This window comes from Onychomys torridus, chromosome X, assembly GCF_903995425.1.
Source record: "Onychomys torridus chromosome X, mOncTor1.1, whole genome shotgun sequence".
Lineage (NCBI taxonomy): Eukaryota > Metazoa > Chordata > Mammalia > Rodentia > Cricetidae > Onychomys > Onychomys torridus.
In genome coordinates, this window is record NC_050466.1 from 122,017,590 (window position 1) to 122,040,928 (window position 23,339).

The window sequence follows — 23,339 nt, forward strand, 5'->3', positions numbered from 1 at the left end:
CCTTTTCCTCTCTCCATACCCTATCATGTATCTATCCTTGCTTTCTTTCCAATTCAATGGCTCTTTTTTAATAATTGTTTGTGTGTGTGTGTGTGTGTGTGTGTGTGTGTGTGTGTGTATTTTTCTTAAATATAACCTGCTCAGTTTGTATAATGTTATTTGCATGTATATCTTAAGGGCTGGACATTTGGTGTTAGGGTGCAGTGGTGTCATGTATACTTCTTTTTAAAATTTATTTTTTAATGTATGTGCAATATATTTTGATATATTCTTTCCCTCATCCAACTCCTCCCAGATTTCCTCACTTCCCTATACACCCAACTCCATGCACTCTCTCATTCTCTCACTCTTATTTTCTTTCTCTCTCGTAAAACAAAAGTCAAAACAAACACATTTTTTTGATTGATTTACTTATGTACATGAGTGATTTTCCTGCGTGTATGTCTGTGCAACACATGCATGCCTACAGATGGTTGTGAGCCATCATGTGGGTGCTGGGTGCTTGGTCCTCTGCAAGAACAGCCAAGTACTCTTAACTACTGAGCCATCCCTCCAACCCACAGGAATACTTATTGAGAATTTTCTCACTATCAAAATCTTTGGTCCTATTACTAACTGGCATTATGCTGCATTTGTGACCCTTTTTATTTTGTCCGTAGTCTCATATCCATACTCCTATCTTTTCAGCTGAGTCAAATTTCCCTTTCTATTTTCTGTTCTCTAATTTGTTCCCTTTATGATTGTAATGATTTCCTATCTCATATATGCCATCCTACTTGTATTTTCAATGAAGGCTAATTTGAAATCTGAAATCTTTTCAAGTGGGTAAAAATAAGAAAAGAGCAAAAAGCATGGCTTATAATTGTTTTTTAAATTTTTCTTGAAATTATATATGCTAAATTAAAAAGAAATGCTCATAGAGCAAAACCATCACTCAGCCAACCGAAGTTTTCAAAATAGAAAAGTAGATGTATATATTTGAGCCATTCAATGGCACAGTTAAGGTAACACCTTATGCACTATTATTATACTTGAAGTTAACATACAAACCCAGAGGTAGGAAATATAGTTATTCTCAGAGACCTCATAATCTAGATAAGGAGGTACACATATTATATATGAAACACTTAGAAAGTAGTTGTAATAACCAACCTAGTGAGTAAATACTCAGTTATGTAGTGTAGAATTTAAGTGTTATAAGTATTCAGAGAAGAGGGAAAACATTATTGCTTGGCAAAGCTACTAAAGATTTCATAGGGGGAGTGGATCTTAAAGGAAATATGCAATTTGGATTAGCTGCACTTAGCTAGAAGACTTTTGTTAACATTTCTCAGTAAAAAGATAATTGTTCAGCAAAGACCCTAAGGGAAAAATTAGCTGGCTGTTTAAGGAAACAGAAAATTTTGTTCCAGGAAGTAGTAGGGAATATCATCAGATAATTACAATGGAACTAATTGAGCAAGAACCTTGAATTCAAAATTGAGCAATTAGAAATTGTTGAAAAGAAAATAATTTTACTGAAACATTCTTAATAATGGTAATTTTACCTTATTTACATATTTAAGATGTTCTTATACAATACAAAATAACTAATATTGAATATTTCACTGTGTGCTGAGCAGTGCTAAGTCAGTGGTTCTCAACCTGTGGGTTGCGACCCTTTTGGGGGTTGAATGACCCTTTCACAGGGATGGCATGTCAGATATCCTGCATATCAGATATTTACATTATGATTCACAACATTAGCAAAATTACAGTTTTGAAGTAGCAATGAAAATAATTTTATAGTTGGGTCATCACAACATGAGCTGAATTAAAGGGTCTCAGCATTAGGAATGTTGAGAACCACTGCACGAAGTGATAACTCGTTTCATCTTTATGATAACTTTTGCAGTTGATTCTTTTTTGTCCTCCTTACTTTACAAATGACGATGTAGAAATAAAAATCACTTTATCAAGCTCAAATTGGAGTAAGTGACAAAGCCAGAATTCATCCGCACATAGTCTTTGGTACTAGATTCTACCTCCTTGTCTAATAAATACACAGCCTTCTTATAGAAGTTAAGTACTGCAACTAAGGTATGTGGGCAATTAAGCTTCACATATTTTTATTGAAAGATTACTTTCTCAAACATTACTTATTGATAAAAATTAGTTTTTCCATCCCAATATATATTTTTGTTGGTCTGTGTTGTGTCTGGTTAGGTGTGAGTGTTTATATGTGTGTACATATGCTTGGAAGCCAGAGGACACCCTTGGATGTTGTTCCTTAGATGTCATCTACCTTTTTTTCCTTTTGTTGTTCTTTTTGGTCTGGAACTCACCAGGTAGTCTAGGCTGGTTAACCAATGATCCCCAGGGACCCAACTTGTGTCTGCCTCTCTAGTGCTGGAATTACAAAATATGTGCCATCATGTACGGCATTTTTAATGTAGTTTCTGGGCATTGAACTCAGGTCCATGACTGGACTAATCTCCCTATCCTCTATATATTTACTTTAAGAAAGAGTAGAATTTTTAAAATAAGTTCATTCATTTGTCATTTGAATCATTTTTTATCTCCTGTAAAGTCTTTTTTTTTTTCAACAATTCTTTTCTATTACAACAGGGCTTCTAGTTGGGACTCTTGATTCTGTCTTAGACTCTACTGCTAAAGTGGCTCCATTTCGCATCCTACACCAGACACCAGATTCTCAAGTTTACTTGTCAATTGCATGTGGTAAGTATGATTGTTTAAAAAGCCTTGCAGTTCAAATATAATCAAGATAGTAAGATAATTATAATAAAACAAATTGAGCCTTAAATTCCAAATTGAAGAGTTAATAATTACAGAAATGAAAATACTTTTGCTAAAACATTCTTATTAATGAAGATTTTAATCTTATTTAAATGTATAAGATATCTTTATCTAAAAACAAAATCAATAATATCAAATGTCACTGTACACTAAGCATTGTTACAAGTGCTTTGTATGTAGGAAAACCGAGTATTCAGATTTACTTATACTCCTCAGTTGTTTTGAGACGTGGAAGCAAGTTAAATGCAACTATTCTTTAAGAGAATAATGATACCACCTCTGTTTTAAGAATGAGTACAGGTTATTGGGAGATTAAAAGTCTAGTGATGTGAGAATCCTGAAGTATGTGGTCCAGCAGTGTTAATTCTGAGAATGCTTTGGTCAGTGTTATTGCTACCTGAGACCTTTTGTTTTGGTTTTTGGTTTTTCGAGACAGGGTTTCTCTGTGTAGTTTTGGTGCCTGTCCTGGAACTCACTCTGTAGACCAGGCTGGCCTTGAACTCACAGAGATCCACCTGCCTCTGCCTCCCGAGTGCTGGGATTAGAGGCGTGCACCACTGCCACCCGGTTGACCTGAGACCTTTTGTAAACTTAGTAATTCTTACCAAACTGCTGGGAAGATTGGACCTTCCCTATAAAATATCAAGGTTCTCTTTTTCTTTTGTTCTTCTTCTTCTTGTTGTTCTTGTTCTTCTTCTTCCTCTTTCTCTTTCTCCTCTTCCTCCTCTATTCATCCTCCTCCTCCTCCTCCTTCTTCACTGAGATACTTAAAACATGGAGTTATGGTGAGCCCAAAACTTAAAGGTTCTTCCCTGAAAAAGTAGAAGCCTGACATTTGAATTTTTTTATTCACATACCTGATGTTTCTCAAAAGGCATTGTAACTTTGAAATATAAAGGAATGATTTGCAGGTAGTGGTATATAATCCTTCATGCCCAGATGGTCCAGATTTTTCCACAGAGTATATTGTGAGTAGTGTGGGAAAGAGATTGTGACGAGTTTTCCCAAAACACTTTCAACTCCTGTGTAATATTTGTCTTTCAAGTTTCCATGTCATTTCATCTCCATTGTGATACTGAACACAGTATCTTCGATTTCTGGCCTTTTTAATATTGACTGACTGATTTCTTCTTTTTTCCTCCCCTCTTTTCTAAAGTGGGTGTGTATGTGTTTGAGAAAGTGCACATGAATTTGTAGGCTTCATATTTGTGAACATATAGCATACAATTACATTAGGTTGTGTGACTTTGAAAGAAACTCCCCTCTAAATTTCCTTTAGTCATCCTGCTGATTCTGTTCTCCTGGCTCTTTTAAATTAACATTCTATCAAAACTGAATGCAGATAAGATTAAGAAAATTTCATAACGTCAGTTCTGAAGCTGATTAGCCAAAATGGTTTTGAAAAAAAGTCCTTTCTACTTTAAAAAGGTAAAATGTGACTATTCTTGCAAATGAAACTGATATATAAATGTAGTTCTTATTCAGAACATGAATAAAAAAAGTCTGACGGGATTATGGAAAATGAACAATTTTGCAGTGTCAATAAAATTTAACTCTGGTCCTCTCTGTATATCATGGGAACATTCTGTGAAGTCAAGATTATTTCTTTTTAATGAGATCTGTATAATCTACATTTCTAGGAAGATTTTTAAAGATATTTGGTAATGGTAGGAGTGGGGCTGCATAATGAAAGTTTCTATAAGTGAAAGCAAACCTAGAAATAACAATATTTAATACGACCCTCAATAAGACAGCTAAGACTGATGCAATAGATTTTATGGTTTACTATTGCCACAGGGTTTCTGACTTCCATCATGCAATGTCTGGGAGTTCGCTAAGATTTTTAGTGAATGGACTGGTTGTTTATCAAAGGGCTTGTATGTTTAGTAACCATAGTAAAATGTCCACAATGCGAAGGACAGTCACATGCTTGCCATTTTCAGCCATGAAGAATTTAGACACAATACTAGTAGTTGTATTTGACCACGGGGTAAAATGTGTGTGTGTGTGTGTGTGTGTGTGTGTGTGTGTGTGTGTGTGTGTATGTGTATTTCCTATGTATTTTCTTTTTTAAGATAATGATTGCTTTCTAGGCACTAATTACTGTTATCTTATTTTTGGAATTTTTATATTTCTTCTAAATTATAATCACTTTTCTCTCATTTCATTAAATATTGCATTTTCTATTTATAATAAATATAACTATTTGTGCTCATATATTCATATGAAATAGTAAATAAATATGTCTTTATTTCTATATAGTTCTCATTTGTGAAAGTGACTGAATAGTTTTATTTCTCTTTAAAATAAATTTGTTTAAATATCAAGAGATGGTTTATTAAAGAGTTTTCCATGAATCTTTCTTCTCTATATTATTAATCAGGGGCCAACAGAGAAGAAATAACAAAACATTGGGACTGGTTGGAACAAAATATCATGAAGACTTTATCTGTGTTTGATTCAAATGAAGATATTACTAATTTTGTACAAGGCAAAATAAGAGTAAGTAGAATGGATGAGTGAATAAAGAAGATGTAGTTTATATTCACAGTGGAGTTATATTCTCCCATAAAGAAATTATGTAATTTGTAGAAAATGTATAGAATTGAAGATAACTGTATGTTAAGCAAAAAGAAAGCTAGACTCAAAGTCAAGGAGCCCATGTTTCTTTCATATTCAGAATTTAAATTCTACACCCCCCCACACACACACACAATGTGAACGACAGTACTACTTGAAGGAAGGAAGGGAACTAATGGGAACAGAGAGAGAAATGGGGATAAAAATGAAAGACAAATATTACATGTTTCTCTCATACATAAATTTAAATGTATATTAAAATCTAGATTATAGAAAGAGAAAGGTAAAAGACAAATATTACGTTTCTCTCATGCACAAATTTAAATATATATAAAATTGTACATTATATATATATATATATATATATATATATATATATATATATATATATATATATATATGACATTGAAATTGAGAGTAGGAAGTAGAGATAGAGGAGGACAAGTGAAGGTAATAGAGGTGAATTGTGAGCAAAGTACAATGATGTACATGTATGGAAATGTCATAATGAAACCCAGTTTTTATATATATTTACTTTTAAACAACAAGAAATTATGGAAATCAACTTATCTTTAGTTTTCTCATTACTTTACTTGGTATGAGTTCTAAGCCCTCAAATAAAATGCACATGACTCCAAAAGAGATTGAATGATATGGATTATGGTGATATATTTATAATCTAAGAAATAAAGCTTGCCTGAAGATCAGAGGACAGAGCCAGCCACAGTTAGCCACAGAGGTCAGGCAGTGATGGCACACACCTTTAATCCTAGCACTCAGGAGGCAGAGACAGAGATCTGTCTGAATTTCTTTAAATTCAAAGCCACCCTGGACTACAGGAGATTAATCCAGTCTAACAGAGAAACAGCCAGGCAGTGTGGCACACACCTTTAATCCCAGTACTTGGGATCACACACCTTTATTCCCAGCATTAGGAAGGTTGAGATAGGAAGTGATATGGCTGGGCAGAGAAAGGAATATGAGGCTGGAGGAGACAGGAATTAGGCCTTTTGGCTGAGGACTCAGAGGCATTCAGTCTGAGGACTCGTGGAGACAGGATCTTCTCTTTTAGGCTGAGGAACTGGGAGGTGAGAAGCGGCTGTGGCTTGTTTCCTCTGATCTTTCAGCATTTACTGTAATATTTGGCTCTGGGTTTTTATTATAATACCATTTAGGATTCATGCAACAGTGGATATATTCTGTAAATGGAGCACTAAAATCTTCATCCCTCTTGAGTAAAGATTGGAGGTGACATAGATGGCCATCCTTACCGAGACACGTTTTAGGACTTCCAGAAGCACATGTATGGATGCCAAAAGAAGTGCTTCAGGAAATTGTACAATGGTTTGGTGTTTTTGGTTTGGTGCTCTTGTGAATATTCCTAGTGGCATTTTCATTTCACTGTCTCTTCAATAGGATTTTGAACAAAGCTTTTGTTCATTCAGAAGATGTTTGACACCTGCATTTGTGATAGCTTCTTATAAGGAAACAAACACTGCTACAAATAAGACAATGTGTTCATCTCTATCCCGAGAAGTATGTATATGCACACATATATACATACAACCTATATATCCGTGAAGGCCTATTTGATCAATATTTAAAACTAAAAACTTTAAATCTGTACTTAAATATTTAAAAGATTTTTGTTGCTAGGTGATGGGAAGTTTTCAGAAGCTATTTTATCTCTTCCAGGGACTAATTGCTGAAGAGGGAAAAGATTCTTTTGCTAAAGAAGATGATCCTGAGAAGTTTCGAGAAGCCCTTTTGAAATTTGAAAAGTCTTTTGGTTTACCTGAGCAGGAAAAATTAGTAACGTATTATTCGTGCAGTTATTGGAAAGGACGGGTTCCTTGTCAGGGTTGGCTCTATCTAAGCACCAACTTTCTGAGCTTCTATTCTTTCTTGCTAGGATCAGAAAGTAAGTGTTTGCTTATTGCTTACCATGGCTTTCAATTTTCTGAATGACCTAGCAACTCAGTGGCATTAGGTTGTGTAATCCCTAATACAGTAATAGGATTGATATTAAAAGTAATTAAATTATATGCTCACATCAAAGAGGTTTCAACCACAGGAAGAATTCCCTTAAGGTTCTCTATGTAACACAGGGAACAATTAAAATGTGTATAGAAAATCTTAGACATTATGAATAGCAGATGAATTTTAAATGATAAGCATCTGGTATCTAACCACTTCTGCCTTGTTAGAAAGCTGTCCACTTGCTTTAATATGTGTTTTAATACTTGTTTTAAACATACAACATAAGCTAGTAGCTATTGTACCTACATCTCATTTTTCAGCCATAAATAATCCAATGGTATTATTTATAGCATATGTATAGCTTTTAAATCAATGGTTATATAATTAGATATTTATATATAAAGAAGCAGATTTAAACATCATATCAAAAAATCTTTTTCTAACTCTTTAAAATGATATCTATTCCATGTACTGATTATATAACTCAGTAGTAGAGTGCATGTCTGGCATGCATAAGGCCTTGGGATCAAGCCAAGGACCATTGAAAACAAAACAAAAAATCAAAAACATGTATCTATTTTTAGACTCACTGATTATTATATATTTATGACAATGCTTCAAAATTTAAACTAACTTTGACCTCTAAAGTACTGTGTTATTTTTCCAGTGGTCATTATATAAAAGAACTGAATTATGAACATAATCAATATTGAAAATTTAATTGCACTTACTTACAACTCTTATTTGCAGTTAAACTCATTATCTCCTGGGATGCAATCTCAAAACTAGAAAAGACTTCAACTGTTATACTAACAGAGAGTATTCACGTATGTTCCCAAGGAGAAAATCACTATTTTTCCATGTTTTTGCACATTAATGAAACATACCTTCTTATGGAACAACTGGCAAACTATGCCATAAAGAGACTTTTTGATAAGGAAACATTTGATAATGACCCAGTCCTTGATGATCCTCTACAAATTACCAAAAGGTATTTAAATATTAATGTTTACTTCTCTTTTCATCTATTATCTACTGGGGGTATGGGGGAGTCATGCATGCCAAGGCATGGGTACAGAGGTCAGCAGATAATAGCAGAAGTCAATGATCACTTTCCACCATGTGGATTCTGGGAAGTCATTTAAACTCAGGTCCTCAGCCTTTACTCTGAGCCATTTCACGGGCCCCAGTATTTACATTTTAAAGTATTGTTTGACTGTGAGAATGGTATAATGTTATTAACATTAAAAGTTAGATGTTATATATTATATGATAGTTTTCCTTTGGAATTGATCATTGATGCATATATGTGTAAGTTTATTTGAATACATTTCAGAACTGTTTCTTCTCCATGAAATTTAATTCTAAAACATAATAGAAGTTAGGTTTGGAAATTATTTTTTTAATTAAATAGGATTTGTGTTAGAGTATGTCTTAGTTCTGGTTTCTGTTGCTGAGATTAAATACCATGACCAAAGCAACTTAGGGAGGAAAGGGTTTATTTGGCTTACACTTCTGTATTACTGTTCATCATTGAAGGAAGTCTGGGCAGGAACTCAATCAGGGCAAGAACTGATAAAGAGGCCATGGACAAGTGCTGCTTAGTGGTTTGTTCCCCATAGCTTGCTCAGCCTGCTTTCTTATAGAACCCAGGACCACAAGCCCAGGGATGGCACCACCCACAATGGGCTGAGCCATCCCCCATCATTCACTAACTAAGAAAATGCCAGGTGGTGATGACACAAGCCTTTAATCTCAGCACTCAGGAGGCAGGGGCAGGCTGATCTCCAAGTTCAAGGCCAGCCTGGTCTACAGAAGTTGTTCCAGGACAGCAGGGGCTACATACAGAAACTGTATCTAAAAAAAAAAAAAAAAAAGTTAAAGAAAAGAAAGAAGGAAGGAGTGAAGGAAGGAAAATGCCTTACAGGCTTGTGTACAGCCTGATCCTATGGAGGCAGTTTCTCAATTGAGGCTCCCTCCTTTCTGATGACTCAACTTGTGTCAAGTTGACTAGTGAGCAAAGAGTAATTTCAGAAATGTAGAGAGTTTAATGTGGTTAGGTAACTCTAAATTTGTCTATTTGTAGTCTAGATAATTTTAATTATAGAGTAGTTAAGCATATTGTTTATTTTTAAATTAATTTAATGATACTATTAACCTTTTTATGTAGAGACAACTTAAGAGAGCCAATAGATCATGGGCTTTAGTTTCAGACTGGAGCAGTGTCTTGAAGTTATCATTTCTCAGAGACTCTGTTTCCTTCTCTGTCATTTCTACCTCTGTGGGCCCTTCTTAGGAATGAATGAAATGTGTGGTGGTTAAATATAAAAGAACTATGTAAGTACTAATCATTATTAGTAACTATATCAGAAGTATCTGACCAGGTGGAAATGGGGGCATGTTATATAATCCCAGCACTTGGAAGGCTGAGGCAGGAGGATCATTAGTTCTAGGCCAACGTGGACTACATAAGGAGGCCTTGTCCTCAAGGAGGAAAAAAAAATACTATCTGATCATTGTTTATCATTATATTCAGTTTGCTGAAAGTGAACAAAGCCTTTCATTCTATTCAACACTTAAACAGTTGACTGGAAGGGAGTGGCCAAAGGGAAGTAGGAAAAGAAAGGATCCAGAATTAGCTACTGAAAGCCATTTGGGGCAAGGAAGATGAGGATATAAACTGGCAAAGTTGAAGAGAAATCTAATCCAGAGTCTGCTGGATGGACTAGAATAAGTGACGCAGAGGTTTATTGTATACTACCCAGACCATTTGGTGACTAGTCATTTCTCACACAATTCCTAAACTATTCCCAAAATTCAGATGCGTAAAGATTACTTTGTGAGTCTGGGAGCTGAATTTTTATACTTTATTACCAAAGTCAGGTCTCTATGATTTATAAATGGAACTCTTTCATTAAGAATTCAAGGCTTGGGGCTTCAAAGATGGCTCAGAAGTTAAGAGCACCAGCTACTCTTGTAGAGGACCTGGGTTTGATTCCCAGCACCATACAGTGGCTCACAGTTGCCTGTTCCTCCTGTTTTAAGGATCTGATTTCTTCTTCTGACCTCCATAGGGACCAGGTACACAAGTGGAGAACAGACATACATGCAGGCAAAACATCCATACAGTAAAAATAAATACAGATATAATTTTTTAAAAAAAGAACTTAAGGCTGGAGAGATGGCCTAGCAGTTAACAGCACTTAACTGCCCTTGCAGAGGACTCAGGTTCAGTTCCTAGTACCCTCATCAGGTGACTCACAACCACTTGTATCTGCAGTTCCAAGGGATCTGACATGCCCTGGCCTCAAACATCTCCATGCACATGGTCCAGATAAACTCATACAGGTTATCCACATTCACATAACTAAGAACAACTTGAAGATTCACTTTATATCGCATTATTGTTAGGCATTTGCTTTTGAAATTTTTTCCTTGATTGACTACTAGAAACATTCTTTTAAAAGGTATTTTATTTTCTCTCACAGGACCCCACCCCTATGTGAAGAAATACAAGTAATTAATGACTGCTGAGAAAGGGAGAACTAGATTTCCCCAGAGATGAGCCCCTAATATTTACCTAATACCAAGAGGCCAGCCCTAAAATCATATGCATACAAGTAATACTAAACAGACTTGGCGAGTTATATTTATCCATATATTATCCATATATCAATAAATATGTATATACATATCTATCCATATATGCATGTATATATCCATATATATGTACATACATGCATGCATACATACATATACATTATAAATAAAAAGAGACCATGAATTTGAGAGAGGGTGATGGGGATGGGAAAGGATGGGGTTGGAGGGAGGGAGAATATAATATTTTAATTAAATATAAAACTTGGTGCCTGGAGAGATGGCTCAGCAGTTAAGAGCACTGGCTGCTCTTTCAGAAGACCTGAGTTCAATTTCCAGCACCCACATAGTAGCTCACAACCTCCTGTAACTCCAGTCCCAGAGGAATCCAACACCTCTTCTGGCCTCTTCAGGTACTGTGTACATATGGTACACTGACCTTTATGCAGGGTAAAACACCTGTACACATAAAAGTAAATTAAAAAAGGAAAAAATCCAAAATTAAAAAAAAAACTTTTAAAAAGTAAATTCATGTATCGTAAAATATGGTCCAAGAGATCATGTGTCAATGAATTGTCCATTACCAAGTCTTTATTTAACTGAGGTAGAGTAAATTTTGTCTTTATACATACTTGACTGAGCATTTTGAAAGCCACATGTATCTAAATCTCTTTTTCTAGTAAGTTAAGAATAAATAACTTACAGAAAATGTCTTCAGACCACATTTTTGATGGAGCATCTTTATTGCTTCTGTTTGCTTTACAAGTAAGTGCTCTATAATGTAAACAATCTGGAAGCCCAATTGCAAGCATTTAGTGTATATCCATTCATGTGTTTTATTACATAAATTTGAAAATGTTTGCAAAAAATAGGGCTTAACACACCATACTTCTTTTCCTTTTATAATAGTATGTCACAGAAAATTTTCCATGTGCACAAATGGACTCTGATCACTCACCCAATTAAGTAATAGTGAAATAGCTCATCAAATTACAACTTAAGTAGAGTAAAAATTTACATGGGTTTCTGGTTATAAATATCAGGATCATTTTGTTAGACATGATAAAGTACTACACTTTCAAACAGTAGGTGCAGGAAGGCTGAATTTAGTTTCAATTTTTCTGGCTTTGAGTTAGAACTTGCATAATTTCCTTACTAACCCAGATGGCATTGCTGCTTAGCACAAGGTATTTAGTGCCCCTAGAAAAATCAAGCTATTTAGAACAACAGCTTTGTATTTATATATTTATCTGTCAGTTAACAAGATTCATCCCTATTTACCAACTCCTGTCCTGTGCTCAGCATGGTGAAAGCACTGTTGTTTTGTTCTGCTCCAATTTTAGATGTTTTTAAACAATCATGTAAAATTCTGCCTAACTGAATCTTGATAGTCTGTTTTTCCTCTTTAAACTTTAGTGTCACCAATTTTGATTACCTGCTTTTTATATGTATAAGTACAAAATTTTCTAATAACAAATATGTAAATTATTGTAGTCCAAGGTTGGTTTTAGCCATAGTAACATATTATTAGTATATTATAATACTAGCCCTTCAGAGAATCACTCCTAACATTATTTTGAGACCTATATTGTCTCTAAATTTTATGCATCTCAATCTATAAATAAAATTGGGAAAAACAATAAATTAAATTATCAAGAATCTACGTGTTATTTTATTTTTTCCATTTAAGAATTCATTGGAGAAAATACTACTTGATGTTTAATCTTTCTGCTTTATAGTTTATATAGATTAATCAATATAGATATGTGCATACTTTAGAATTCATCATTTGAGCCCCTTCCTCCCATTTTTTCTTTTCTACAGAGGTTTGGAATATCGGGCCCACAGTGAGCAATTCAAAGCCTTTTTTAGGCTACCCAAAGAAGAGACTTTGAAAGAAGTACATGAATGTTTCTTATGGGTCCCATTCAGCCACTTCAGTACTCATGGAAAAATGTGCATTTCAGAAAACTACATCTGCTTTGCTAGCCAGGATGGGAATCTATGTAGTGTAATCATTCCATTACGAGAGGTAATATAAATTTGGGTACATATAAGTTTTTAATTTATGGAATAACCTTTAATTCTATGAATTAGTAAAAGGCTCAGTAAATGAATGCTCTTAGTAATTTAAAATAAGCATTTAAGTATAAAATTACTCTTCAAGTTAAAAACACTAGCTTGTGAGATATTTTTAAATTCCTTTTAATAAAGCTTTGCAAAAAATGAAAATGGGAAAAAATTTTAAAGCAGATAAAGGTTTAGGGTGACACAAAATAAGCTTGATCATTCTGACTTTTAAGATATGATTACCAACATTTAGACTATCACATTTGATGTACTTGTTCAGAAACAATAGAATTGGTAACTTTCATGTCAGTCAAAAATTAGTACTCATCACTGAATGTTTTGTTTGTATCGTCAACTTTAAAGGGCATGCTACTTAAGCTTTTTCCTTGCAAAGTAAAGCAACTTGAACTGAGGAGATTTGTATCATCATGAGCACAAATCTCTCTTTCAGTAAGTCATACCACAGACCAAACCTTTGAGCCATGACAGAGTAAGCCAAACACATACTATCTAACTGTGTCAGCACGAGGAGAAAATGTGATTCACTTATTTATCTTTTTACTCCCCAGGTCTTAGCTATAGATAAAACTGATGACTCCAACAGATCTGTCATCATTAGCATCAAAGGAAAAACAGCTTTTCGTTTCAATGAGGTTAAAGACTTTGAGCAACTGGTGGCAAAACTCAGGCTCAAGTGCCGGGCAGCTTCAACTCAATATGATGTTAGTACAGAGGTAATTTCTATAGCAATCACATAATTTTGTATTTAGAATAGCCATTCTTTCAAAAAGGAATCCATAGTAATTTCCTTTCATACCTATATTTCTTATTGTAAAAGCCTAAATCTAAAGGAACTATTTATTCTATACTATACACAGAAGTAAAATTTAAGGACTTTAAAGTGTTTAGGAATTAATACTTTAAGAAATACTGTAATCTGATCTTTCTCCTGTACATGCTGTTTTTCAATAAGCACACCTTGTATGTTCATGCAACTTGACTTTGAAATCAGTCTGTGAGAATTTAACAGCCCCTTAATTGTTTTCTCTTACTGGGGCTGGAGAGATGGTTCAGTGGTTAAGAGTACTGGCTGCTCTTTTTTGGTTTTTTGAGACAGGGTTTCCCTGTGTAGCTTTGTGCCTCTCCTGGAACTCACTTGGTATCCCAGGCTGGCCTCGAATTCACAAAGATCCGCCTGGCTCTGCCTCCCGAGTGCTGGGCTTAAAGGCGTGCCGCCCAGCAGCTGCTCTTACAGTGGACCTTGGTTCATTTCCCAGCACCCACACTGGTTAGCTCACAATGTCCTGTTACTTCAGTTCCAGGGGAACTGATGCTTCCTTCTGGTGTCTGAAGTAATTGCATGCACATTGCACACATACATAATGTACAGGCAAAACACCCATATACATAAAATAAAATTAAAAAATTAAAATTTTCCTTCTTGTTACTGCAGAGATATCAGTCTTTAAATCATATTAGATATTTTAATGCTTAATTATTCAGCTTTACTAACATAATTTGTCCTAGACAAAACAGTAACATAGATATTTACTAGGAGAGAGGGATGATGACATGGTTTAGCAGGTGAAGGGACTTGCCACACTCACCTGACAACCTAACTCTCATTCCTAGAAACTAAGTAGTGATGAAAGAAGAGAACTGACTCCACATAATTGTCTTATGATTGCTGTACATACACACAAAAATTAATCAATAAAATCATTGTTAAATACACAGAATGATTTTTCCATAAACTTCAAATTACAAAAATATTAGAGATAATAAATACTCTGAACAAAGAGTACTTAGGACCCAATCTTTAATATGTCTTTCAAGGAAATGTATACCAGTTGAATTCAAATGAATTTTCAATTCAGAATCCAGGAGCTCTATGTTTTTACATATTTATAAACTGTACCAAATTTAACTAATTGTATTTTAATTAAAGATTGAAAGGTAAATAATCAACATTGACTTTTCCAGTTATATTATTTTATTTAGATTGACATATAGAGCTCTTTATCACTGTAGAGTGAAGACTGAATATATGCTGACTCAATTACAATGCAGAATTAGTAGATTAAGCCTTCCCTCCAATAAACCACGGTATTTTAATATATGTGTATCATCTCAGTACCAGGTACAGAATCCTCATGCAGGCTAGAAAGAATTTTTCTTGCCTGTAGTTTTACAAATCATTTTTTAGAATTTCTTTAGCCAGTATATTCCTTAGCTTGATGTGAGAACACAAATAAAATTTAATCAGTTTTGATCATTACTCTCATATTCTTGCTTATATCAAATTTGTCCTGCCCTTTTTTCTTTCAGGTTTAATCTGTGTTAGATCCAGTATTCTGGGTATCCTTCCCTCTCCTTTAATGTATTTGCCTCTCTAATGTGGGAGGAACTACAAAATTTTCTTGGAAGCCTCACATGCCTCTGCTAGCTATGTATCCTCCATTGTCAAGAAAATATTTTGTTTCAAAATGTTTACCATTTCTCTAAATAAATCAGAAGATGTCTTTCTCTCCATCCCTCCCTCTTTCCCTCCTTCCTTCCCTCCCTCCCTCCGTGTGTGTGTGTGTGTGTGTGTGTGTGTGTGTGTGTGTGTGTGTTCTTGCATGAACACACTTCTTAGTGTTCATGTGGATATCATAGGATAACTTATGGGAGTCAGTTCTTTCCTTCCATCATATAGGTACTGGTGATTGAACTTAGGTCATCAGACTTGGCAATAGGCACCTTTACCTGCTGAGCCATCTTACTAGCTCATAACTAAAGATTTCCATCTTAGCAGTGGTAAAGAATTTTGATCCATTTTAGTATTATCTATGTATATCTAGCTTGTAGTGGAAGTTTTCCCATGTCCTGCCTGCCTGGTTCCACAGCCACTCGGTCCCAAGTAAACACACAGAGGCTTATATTAATTACAAACTGTATGGCCTATGGCTCAGGCTTCTTGCTGCCTAGCTCTTACAACTTAACTCAACCCATTCCTATTAATCTGTGTTTTGCCATGTGGCTTTGTAGCATTACCTGCTTTCTCACATATTTCTTCTCCTAGCTGAGGCTTGCAGCTTCTACCTGACTCCACTCTTCTTCATCTCTGTCTTCAGTTTGAATGTACCACCTAACCTTATTCTGTCTCATAATTGGCCAAACAGCTTTATTTATCAACCAATGAGAGCAACACATATTCACAGCATACAGAAAGATATCCCATAGCATTTCCCCCTTTTTGTCTAGTTACTTGGGACTGAGCAGGTACAGGACTAGGCAGGACACAGGAAAACTTCCACTGCACTAACTATATCTATATTCATCATAAAAATTAGTGAAGAGAAATCCTTTTAAAATGAGGTAGGAGTAGGAATATATCTCAGTGGTATACTGCTTGTTCAGCATAGATAATGTCCAGCATCAAATGCCTAGCACTAAAAAAAGCCAGTGCAATTTGATTTCTAAATAACAGTTGTTGCTTCATTCTTTTATAGCTATATTCAACTTACCTAAATTATGAGAAAAATGTGTTGTGTAATTTTAATAAATCCAGTGACTTTTGTACTACAAAACTCTTAAAATTGAAATCTCAGAGTCTAAATCAACAAATCTAAATCTGAGCATAGAAAGTACTTCAGGAAGTTTGTCCTTTGTCATAGGACCTATGAAGACATAAAAATATGTTACAAAGGACAAATGATTCCATAAGTAATTGGGATTATGCATAAGCACCAGCTCTGTCCAAATTTTAACTAGCTATAATTACAGTGTACCACAGTTTAATAAATTATACCAAAACCTGGGTGCATGTAGATGAACAGTCTTATTAAATAAGAAACACAGAGCCAATTGCAGAGTTAAAAGCCCAAGAGGTCAGAGCAATAGCTGAGAGCTGAGACTTAAAACCACCTTTCTTGCCCTTCACTGCTGCTGCCATCCTTCCCTTCTGTATGAGGCCTACTTCCTGTGTGTCCTATCTTTTTTATAGACTTTCTGTTCTGCCTTCTCATTGGTTGTAAATGCAACCACATGACCTCCTCATCACTGCCTGTCTATACAGACCTCCAGATCTTCTATGGTTGGTATTGAGATTAAAGGCGTGTGTCTCCATGCTGGTGGTGTCCCAGAACACACAGAGATCTGCCTGTCATGTGGTCAGGATTAAAGGTGTGTGCCTCCACTGCTGGGCTTCTGCTATGGCTTGCTATTAGCTCTGACCCCCAGGCAACTTTATTTATTAACATACAAATAAAATCACATTTCAGTAAAAATAAAATATCACCATAGATGCATGAACAGGTTTTATAAAATTCTAACTGCTTAAAAAACATACTAGTCATGTTTTTTATGTGTATAATAAAGAAACATTACTAGATAAATCTTGAAGCTACTAAATATAGGAAAATTGGGCTCTTTTAGCTTAGCTTGAGGCAAAGAGACGCCAAGACTAGAAAGCACTACTAGAGATCCCTTACTTTATTTTAAATTGCATTTCAAATGAATCATAGGACTATATAGAACAGTGGTTCTCAAAAATTGTGTGTAGCAACCCCTTTGGGGGGATTAAATAAACCTTTCACAGGGGTTATCTAAGATCATCAGAAAGCATAGATATTTGCATTATGATTTGTAACAGTAGCAAAATTACAGTTATAGCAACCAGAATAATTTTATGGCTGGGGGGGGTCACCACAATATGAGGAACTGTATTAATGGGCTGCAGCATTAGGAAGGTTGAGGACCACTGCTATAGAATGTCAATAAAAGTAGAACTGGTCTTATGCCTTAATGTGTTTAGATAGCCAAATGTTTATATATATATATATATATATATATATATATATATATATATATATATATAATCAGAGCACATGTAAATATATCTAATTAGTTCTTGGATTTTGTCTTAATTTCTGTGTTTTTAATTATAAGTATTGAGTTCTAGGAACACGTATTCTGTTTGATAGAATGATGTGTTGTCTAATTCTAGAATTGCAAATAAAAGACCATAGAGCTGGGACCTGTAACCCCAGCAACCTGGGAGGATGAGGCAGAAAAACTACAAGTTTAAACACAGCCTGTGTAATGAAGGAAACCCTGTTTAAGAATTAAAAAATAGGGACTGGAGATTTAGCTCAGTGGTAGAGTGCTTGCCTAGCAAGCACAAGGCCCTGGGTTCGATCCTCAGCTTAAAAAAAAAAAGAATTAAAAACTAAAAAAGGCTAGAGATATGGCTGAGTATTACTACGCTTACATATCGTGTATATCCCTGGATTCAATCCATATTTTAAACAAACAAAGGAGATTTCTTTTCATCAAGGAAATTTTATCTTTTTATTATTAATACATTTTATTATCTGAGGACTTCATACATGAATACAATGTATTTTGATGTATTCACCCCTGCTCCTTTTTATTCCTCCTAAATCACCTTCCAACCCCTCCCAACTTCATATTTTCTCTTTTTTTAAACAACCTACTGAATTCAATTTGTTCTGCCCATATATGCATGAGTATGGAGTTATCAGCTGGTGCATGTCCACATACCAGTGGCCACACTCTTAAAGAAAGCTAATTCTCTCTCCTCTAGAAGCGATCGACTTTTAATAGCTTCTCAGCAAGAGGTGGGACCTCAAGAACCTCTCCCCACTTTCAGCTGGAATGTTGACTAGCTTGGTGTTTTGCAAGTCTTGTGCAGGTACCCATCACTGCTGTGAGTTATGATGGCAGGAAGTGGTCCTGTCTTGCCTAGAAGACACTGTTTCACTCATATCCTTCCTTTAACCTCTAGGTCTTAAAGCTTTTGTTCTCCCTCTTCCTAAATGTTTCCTGAGCCCTGGGGAGAAGGGATATATTTATGTTCCATTTATGCCTGATGGCTCCAGAGACATTCATTCTCTGCACTGTATCTGGTTGTGAGTTTCTACATTATTTCTGTCCACTGTACAAAAAAAAAGTTTCTTTGATGAGGAATGAGAGCAGTATGTGTGTGTGTGTGTGTGTGTGTGTGTGTGTGTGTTTAGAGGGCAGCTTGATATTATTCATTTAACAAAATAATAGTACTAGGTTCTCCCTGGAACCTGTGAGCTTCCCCAGCCATGGGTTCTTTGTCAGATTTACAGTACTAGACTTCATTTGTAGTGGGCCTTAAATCCCATCAGAAAGCAGTTAATTAAATACCCCTGTAATATTTGTGCCAATATTGGACCCACCAGTGTATATTACTAGGCTACTCACAGGGTTCACAGCCTTTGGTACTATGAAAGGTGGCCAATAAGGAGGAAGCGCCCTGGGCAGTACCAGTGTAATTCTGCATGCCCTATGAACAAAGTATTTGGTGTTCAGAAATAGCATTCTTAGCATCAAGTTCTTATGACCATCAAGAGCAGTGGAGATAGCCTACATTTTTAGGTTGTCTCTAGGATAACTTGGGGAAGTATCCCAAGCCTGGCACTGGGTTGTTTATTTGACAACCCATGGCTTCTGGGAAGAACATTTTTCCCCTGTGCTGAGTAACTCCAAGTCTCTGTGTGTGTTCTTCTGTGTTACTCTCCCCTCACCACTTGAATCTCCCTCACCATGATTTCCCTTTTCCATTTAATATCACCTGTGTTCTACTAATTTTTCCCCTAAGGAGAATTGAAACAAAAAAGGAAAAAAAGAAAAAGAGTTAGTTACTTATTATACATAATACAGACAGAAATAATAATTAAACCCATATAGCCAATTTTTGTTTGCCTTAAGAATGAGGGCTGGAGAGATGGCTCAGAGGTTAAGAGCACTGGCTGCTCTTCCAGAGGTCCTGAGTTCAATTCCCAGCAACCACACTGTGGCTCACAACATCTGTAGTGAGATCTGGTGCCCTCTTCTGTCATACAGGCATACATGCAGGCAGAACACTGTATACATAATAAATAAATAAATCTTTAAAACGAATAAGAAAATTAGCTAGAGACATCCCTCTCTAAGTAAAGGCATTTGCCACGAAGCCTGACAACCTGATTTTGGTCCCTAGTGGGAAAAGGAAAAATGATCTCAGCAAGTTGTCCTTTGACCTACACACACACACACACACACACAAATAAATAAATAAATAAATAAATAAACAAACAAACAAATAAATAAATAAATAGGTGAGTAAATTAGTAAATAAATGTAATATTTTTTTAAAGAATAAGAAAGTGTGTTTTCTGTTACTATAATTACAAATAAGTATTTTAGCTCAAGGGGAATAGATTAATTTCTGAGTTAGGAAACCAGAAATTTTGTTAGAAATAAAATTAATAACCTATTTTAAATTATGGAGTATGAATGGGATGCCCTTTACAGTAAGCTTCTGGTATTTGAAAGAACTGTTTCTTTGTAATTTTTTTATAGCTTAACTCTGTCTCCCAATCACTATTAATTGTGCTGTATTTATATTTCATGTCTCTAGATAATATGATATTTTAATTCTGTTATTTTATAGAAAGTTTATATACAAAGGAATATTAACATTTGCCCTATATTCCCTTTACTGTTAAAGCCATATCCTATTTCTAAAATCAGTGCTTGATACAAAAACAGGCTTAAGGGAACTTGCCATAAAATAAACAACCTATGTTTCTTTCTAGATGGGATTGGATTTTGCTCAGAGAACAAAAGGTCTGAGTTCCAAGTTTATTCCTCTCATAATTGTGAGCACCCAAATCCAATGCCATTTAGAAATAGTATTAACCATGAAATGAAAGCCAGAGGAGAAAAACAATTCACAAGAATTAAGCTTTGTTGCTTAAATAATCTACTCCATTGCATTCTTTAACAATTCAAATATTAAAATGTTTTAAGCCACTGTCTTTGTAGATGAATGTGATTTTATGAATACTTCAGAGGTAGTTATGAATACAACTAGAATACTTGCTATTATTCTTGTAAATTTCTATTTAGGGTTTTTTCACTTAAGAGCTTGTTTTTCTTCCTCCTCTTGAATATTTTTCTAATAGTTTGAATATACTACCAATTTATAATTGGCACCTTGGTAATATAATAATAATGTGCATTGCTTAAGATTTGGCCTGCAAACATCCATTTTTCTGTCTGTATTTACAAGATATAAGATGCTACTTTCCATCTACCTCAGCCATGGACTTCATTTTTATCTTCCTTAAGCTGGTAAATTTTGAGGGGTCAAATGAGTTTTCTTTTAAATCACTGAAGATCTCTGGCATAGTTAATTTTCAGAAGCTGGATAAATGATACGCATTACAAGTAAAAACAGAGGTAATAAAAATCACATGGAAATACAAATAATTTAGGATAGATAAACCAATGCTAAAAGCTGAGCAAGATGGTGCATGCCTGTAATCTTAGCACCCCAGAAGCTGAGGCTGAAGAATCCTGAGTCCCAGGCAAGCTTGAGCTGTGAGATTCTATCTCAAAAATAAAAGTAAAACAAGCAAATAAAAATCTGTAGTAGAGAACCAGGGTTCCCTTATTTTAAAATGCACTATACAGCTATAGTAAATACCATTGTGATTGAAGCATTAGGATGGACATATATGATTGTAATATGTTATTGGTTTATTTTTTTTTACTCTTTACTCTTTGGGGGGCCTACCACCCAGATCCCAAGTAATTACGTGGAGACTTTTTCTTATGAATACCTAGCCTTAGCTTGGCTTATTTCTAGCTAGTTTCTCTTAAATTATCCTGTCTACTTTTTGCCTCTGGACTTTTACCTTTTTCTATTTTTGTATGTATTTTCTTTTCTTTTTATTCCATGTCTGGTTGTGTGGCTGGCCGCCAGCATCCTCCTCTCTTTCTCCTTTTCTCATTCCTCTCTCTTCTCTTTTTCCCCTTCTATTTATTCTTTCTGCCTGGAATCCCCATCTATCCATCTCCTGCCTAGCTATTGGCTGTTCTTCTCGTTATTAGACCAATCAGGTGTTTTAGACAAAGTAACATAGCTTCACAAAGTTAAACAAATGCAACATAAAAGAATGCAACATATCTTTGCATTATTAAACAAATGTTCCACAGCATAAACAAATGTTACACATCTTCAACTAATATTCCACAACAGTAATGAAATAAATAGTGTAGAAACAAAAGCCTAATATTTATGATCCATTGACTTTCAACAATGAGAGAAGTTAATTCAGTAAGGGATTAAAGTCTTTTTCACAAATGGCTCTGGGACATAGATAACCATATACAAGAAGTGTACTTGGACCCTTTCTTTAAAGCAATTATAAAATTAAGTCAAAATGGATCAAAGAACAAAACTGTAGGTCTGAAACATCTTAAGTCTTAGAGTAAATGTAGCAGTGAGTCTTTATGCCTTTGAGTTAAGGACAGATTCAAATAGGTATTTCTCCAAACAGGATAATGAAATGGCCAAATAAACACATGAAAAGTGTTTCTGTATTGTGTGTTGCTAGGGAAATTCAACTCAAAACCATAATAGGATGCTATCCATTCATACCCGCTAGCATAGTTATTATAAAGAAGGTTGTTGGCCAGGCAATGGTGGCACATGCCTTTAATCCCAGCATTCAGGAGACAGGCAGGTGGATCTCTGAGTTTGAAGCCAGCCTGGTCTACAAAGCAAGTTCCAGGACAGCCAGAGCTACACAGAGAAACCCTGTCTAGAAAAATAAATAAATGAACAAAAAGAAGGTTGCTAATAACAGTTCAGGAATATATAAAGAGTTTGAAAACCCTGTGGACTGCTTCTTGGAATGTAAAGTGGTGTACTGCATTGGAATATAGTGAGGTAGTTCCTCAGAATGTTGAGCATAGATTTACCATATGCTCAGTAATTCTACCCATAGATATTGAATCATGAAGACTAAAATGTTCTCACAAATACTGTTCATAGATGTGCCCAGGGAAATTATTCATAACCACCCAAAACTTGTTAAAAATATCATTGTCTACAAAATTATGATTAAATATAATGACAGTGGCATATTGTCTTAGGGATTCTATTGCTGCAACAAAACACCATGACCAAAGAGCAAGTTGGGGAGAAAAGGGTTTATTTGGCTTATACTTCCATATCACTGTTCATTATAGAAGGAAATGACAGGAACCCAAACAGGACAGGAACCTGGAGGAAGGAGCTGATAAAGAGGCCATGAAGGAATACTGCTTACTGGCTTGCCGAGGACCACCAGTCCAGGGATGGAACTATCTACAATAGGGTGGAGCCTTCCCCATCAATCACTAATTAAGAAAATGCTCTACAGCCAGATCTTATTGAGGCGTTTTCTCAATTGAGGTTCCCTCCTTTCAGGAGTTTGTCAAGTTGACATAAGACTGCCAGCACACATTAT

General features: G+C 35.2%; 1 protein-coding gene across 3 annotated transcripts in view; it reads left to right on the top strand.

Annotated features, from left to right (window-relative positions):
- Tbc1d8b (TBC1 domain family member 8B) overlaps nucleotides 1–23,339 on the top strand; it is an 81,604-nt gene that overhangs the window by 15,654 nt on the left and 42,611 nt on the right. The window contains exons 2-7 of one of the 3 annotated variants that reach the window (XM_036175239.1): nucleotides 2,608–2,718; nucleotides 5,180–5,298; nucleotides 7,072–7,297; nucleotides 8,107–8,347; nucleotides 12,778–12,985; nucleotides 13,593–13,757. In XM_036175239.1, coding sequence (XP_036031132.1) covers nucleotides 2,608–2,718; nucleotides 5,180–5,298; nucleotides 7,072–7,297; nucleotides 8,107–8,347; nucleotides 12,778–12,985; nucleotides 13,593–13,757 — 1,070 coding nt within the window. The remainder of the gene's footprint in view (nucleotides 1–2,607; nucleotides 2,719–5,179; nucleotides 5,299–7,071; nucleotides 7,298–8,106; nucleotides 8,348–12,777; nucleotides 12,986–13,592; nucleotides 13,758–23,339) is intronic. The other 2 variants (XM_036175240.1, XM_036175241.1) reach the window with 2 other exon arrangements.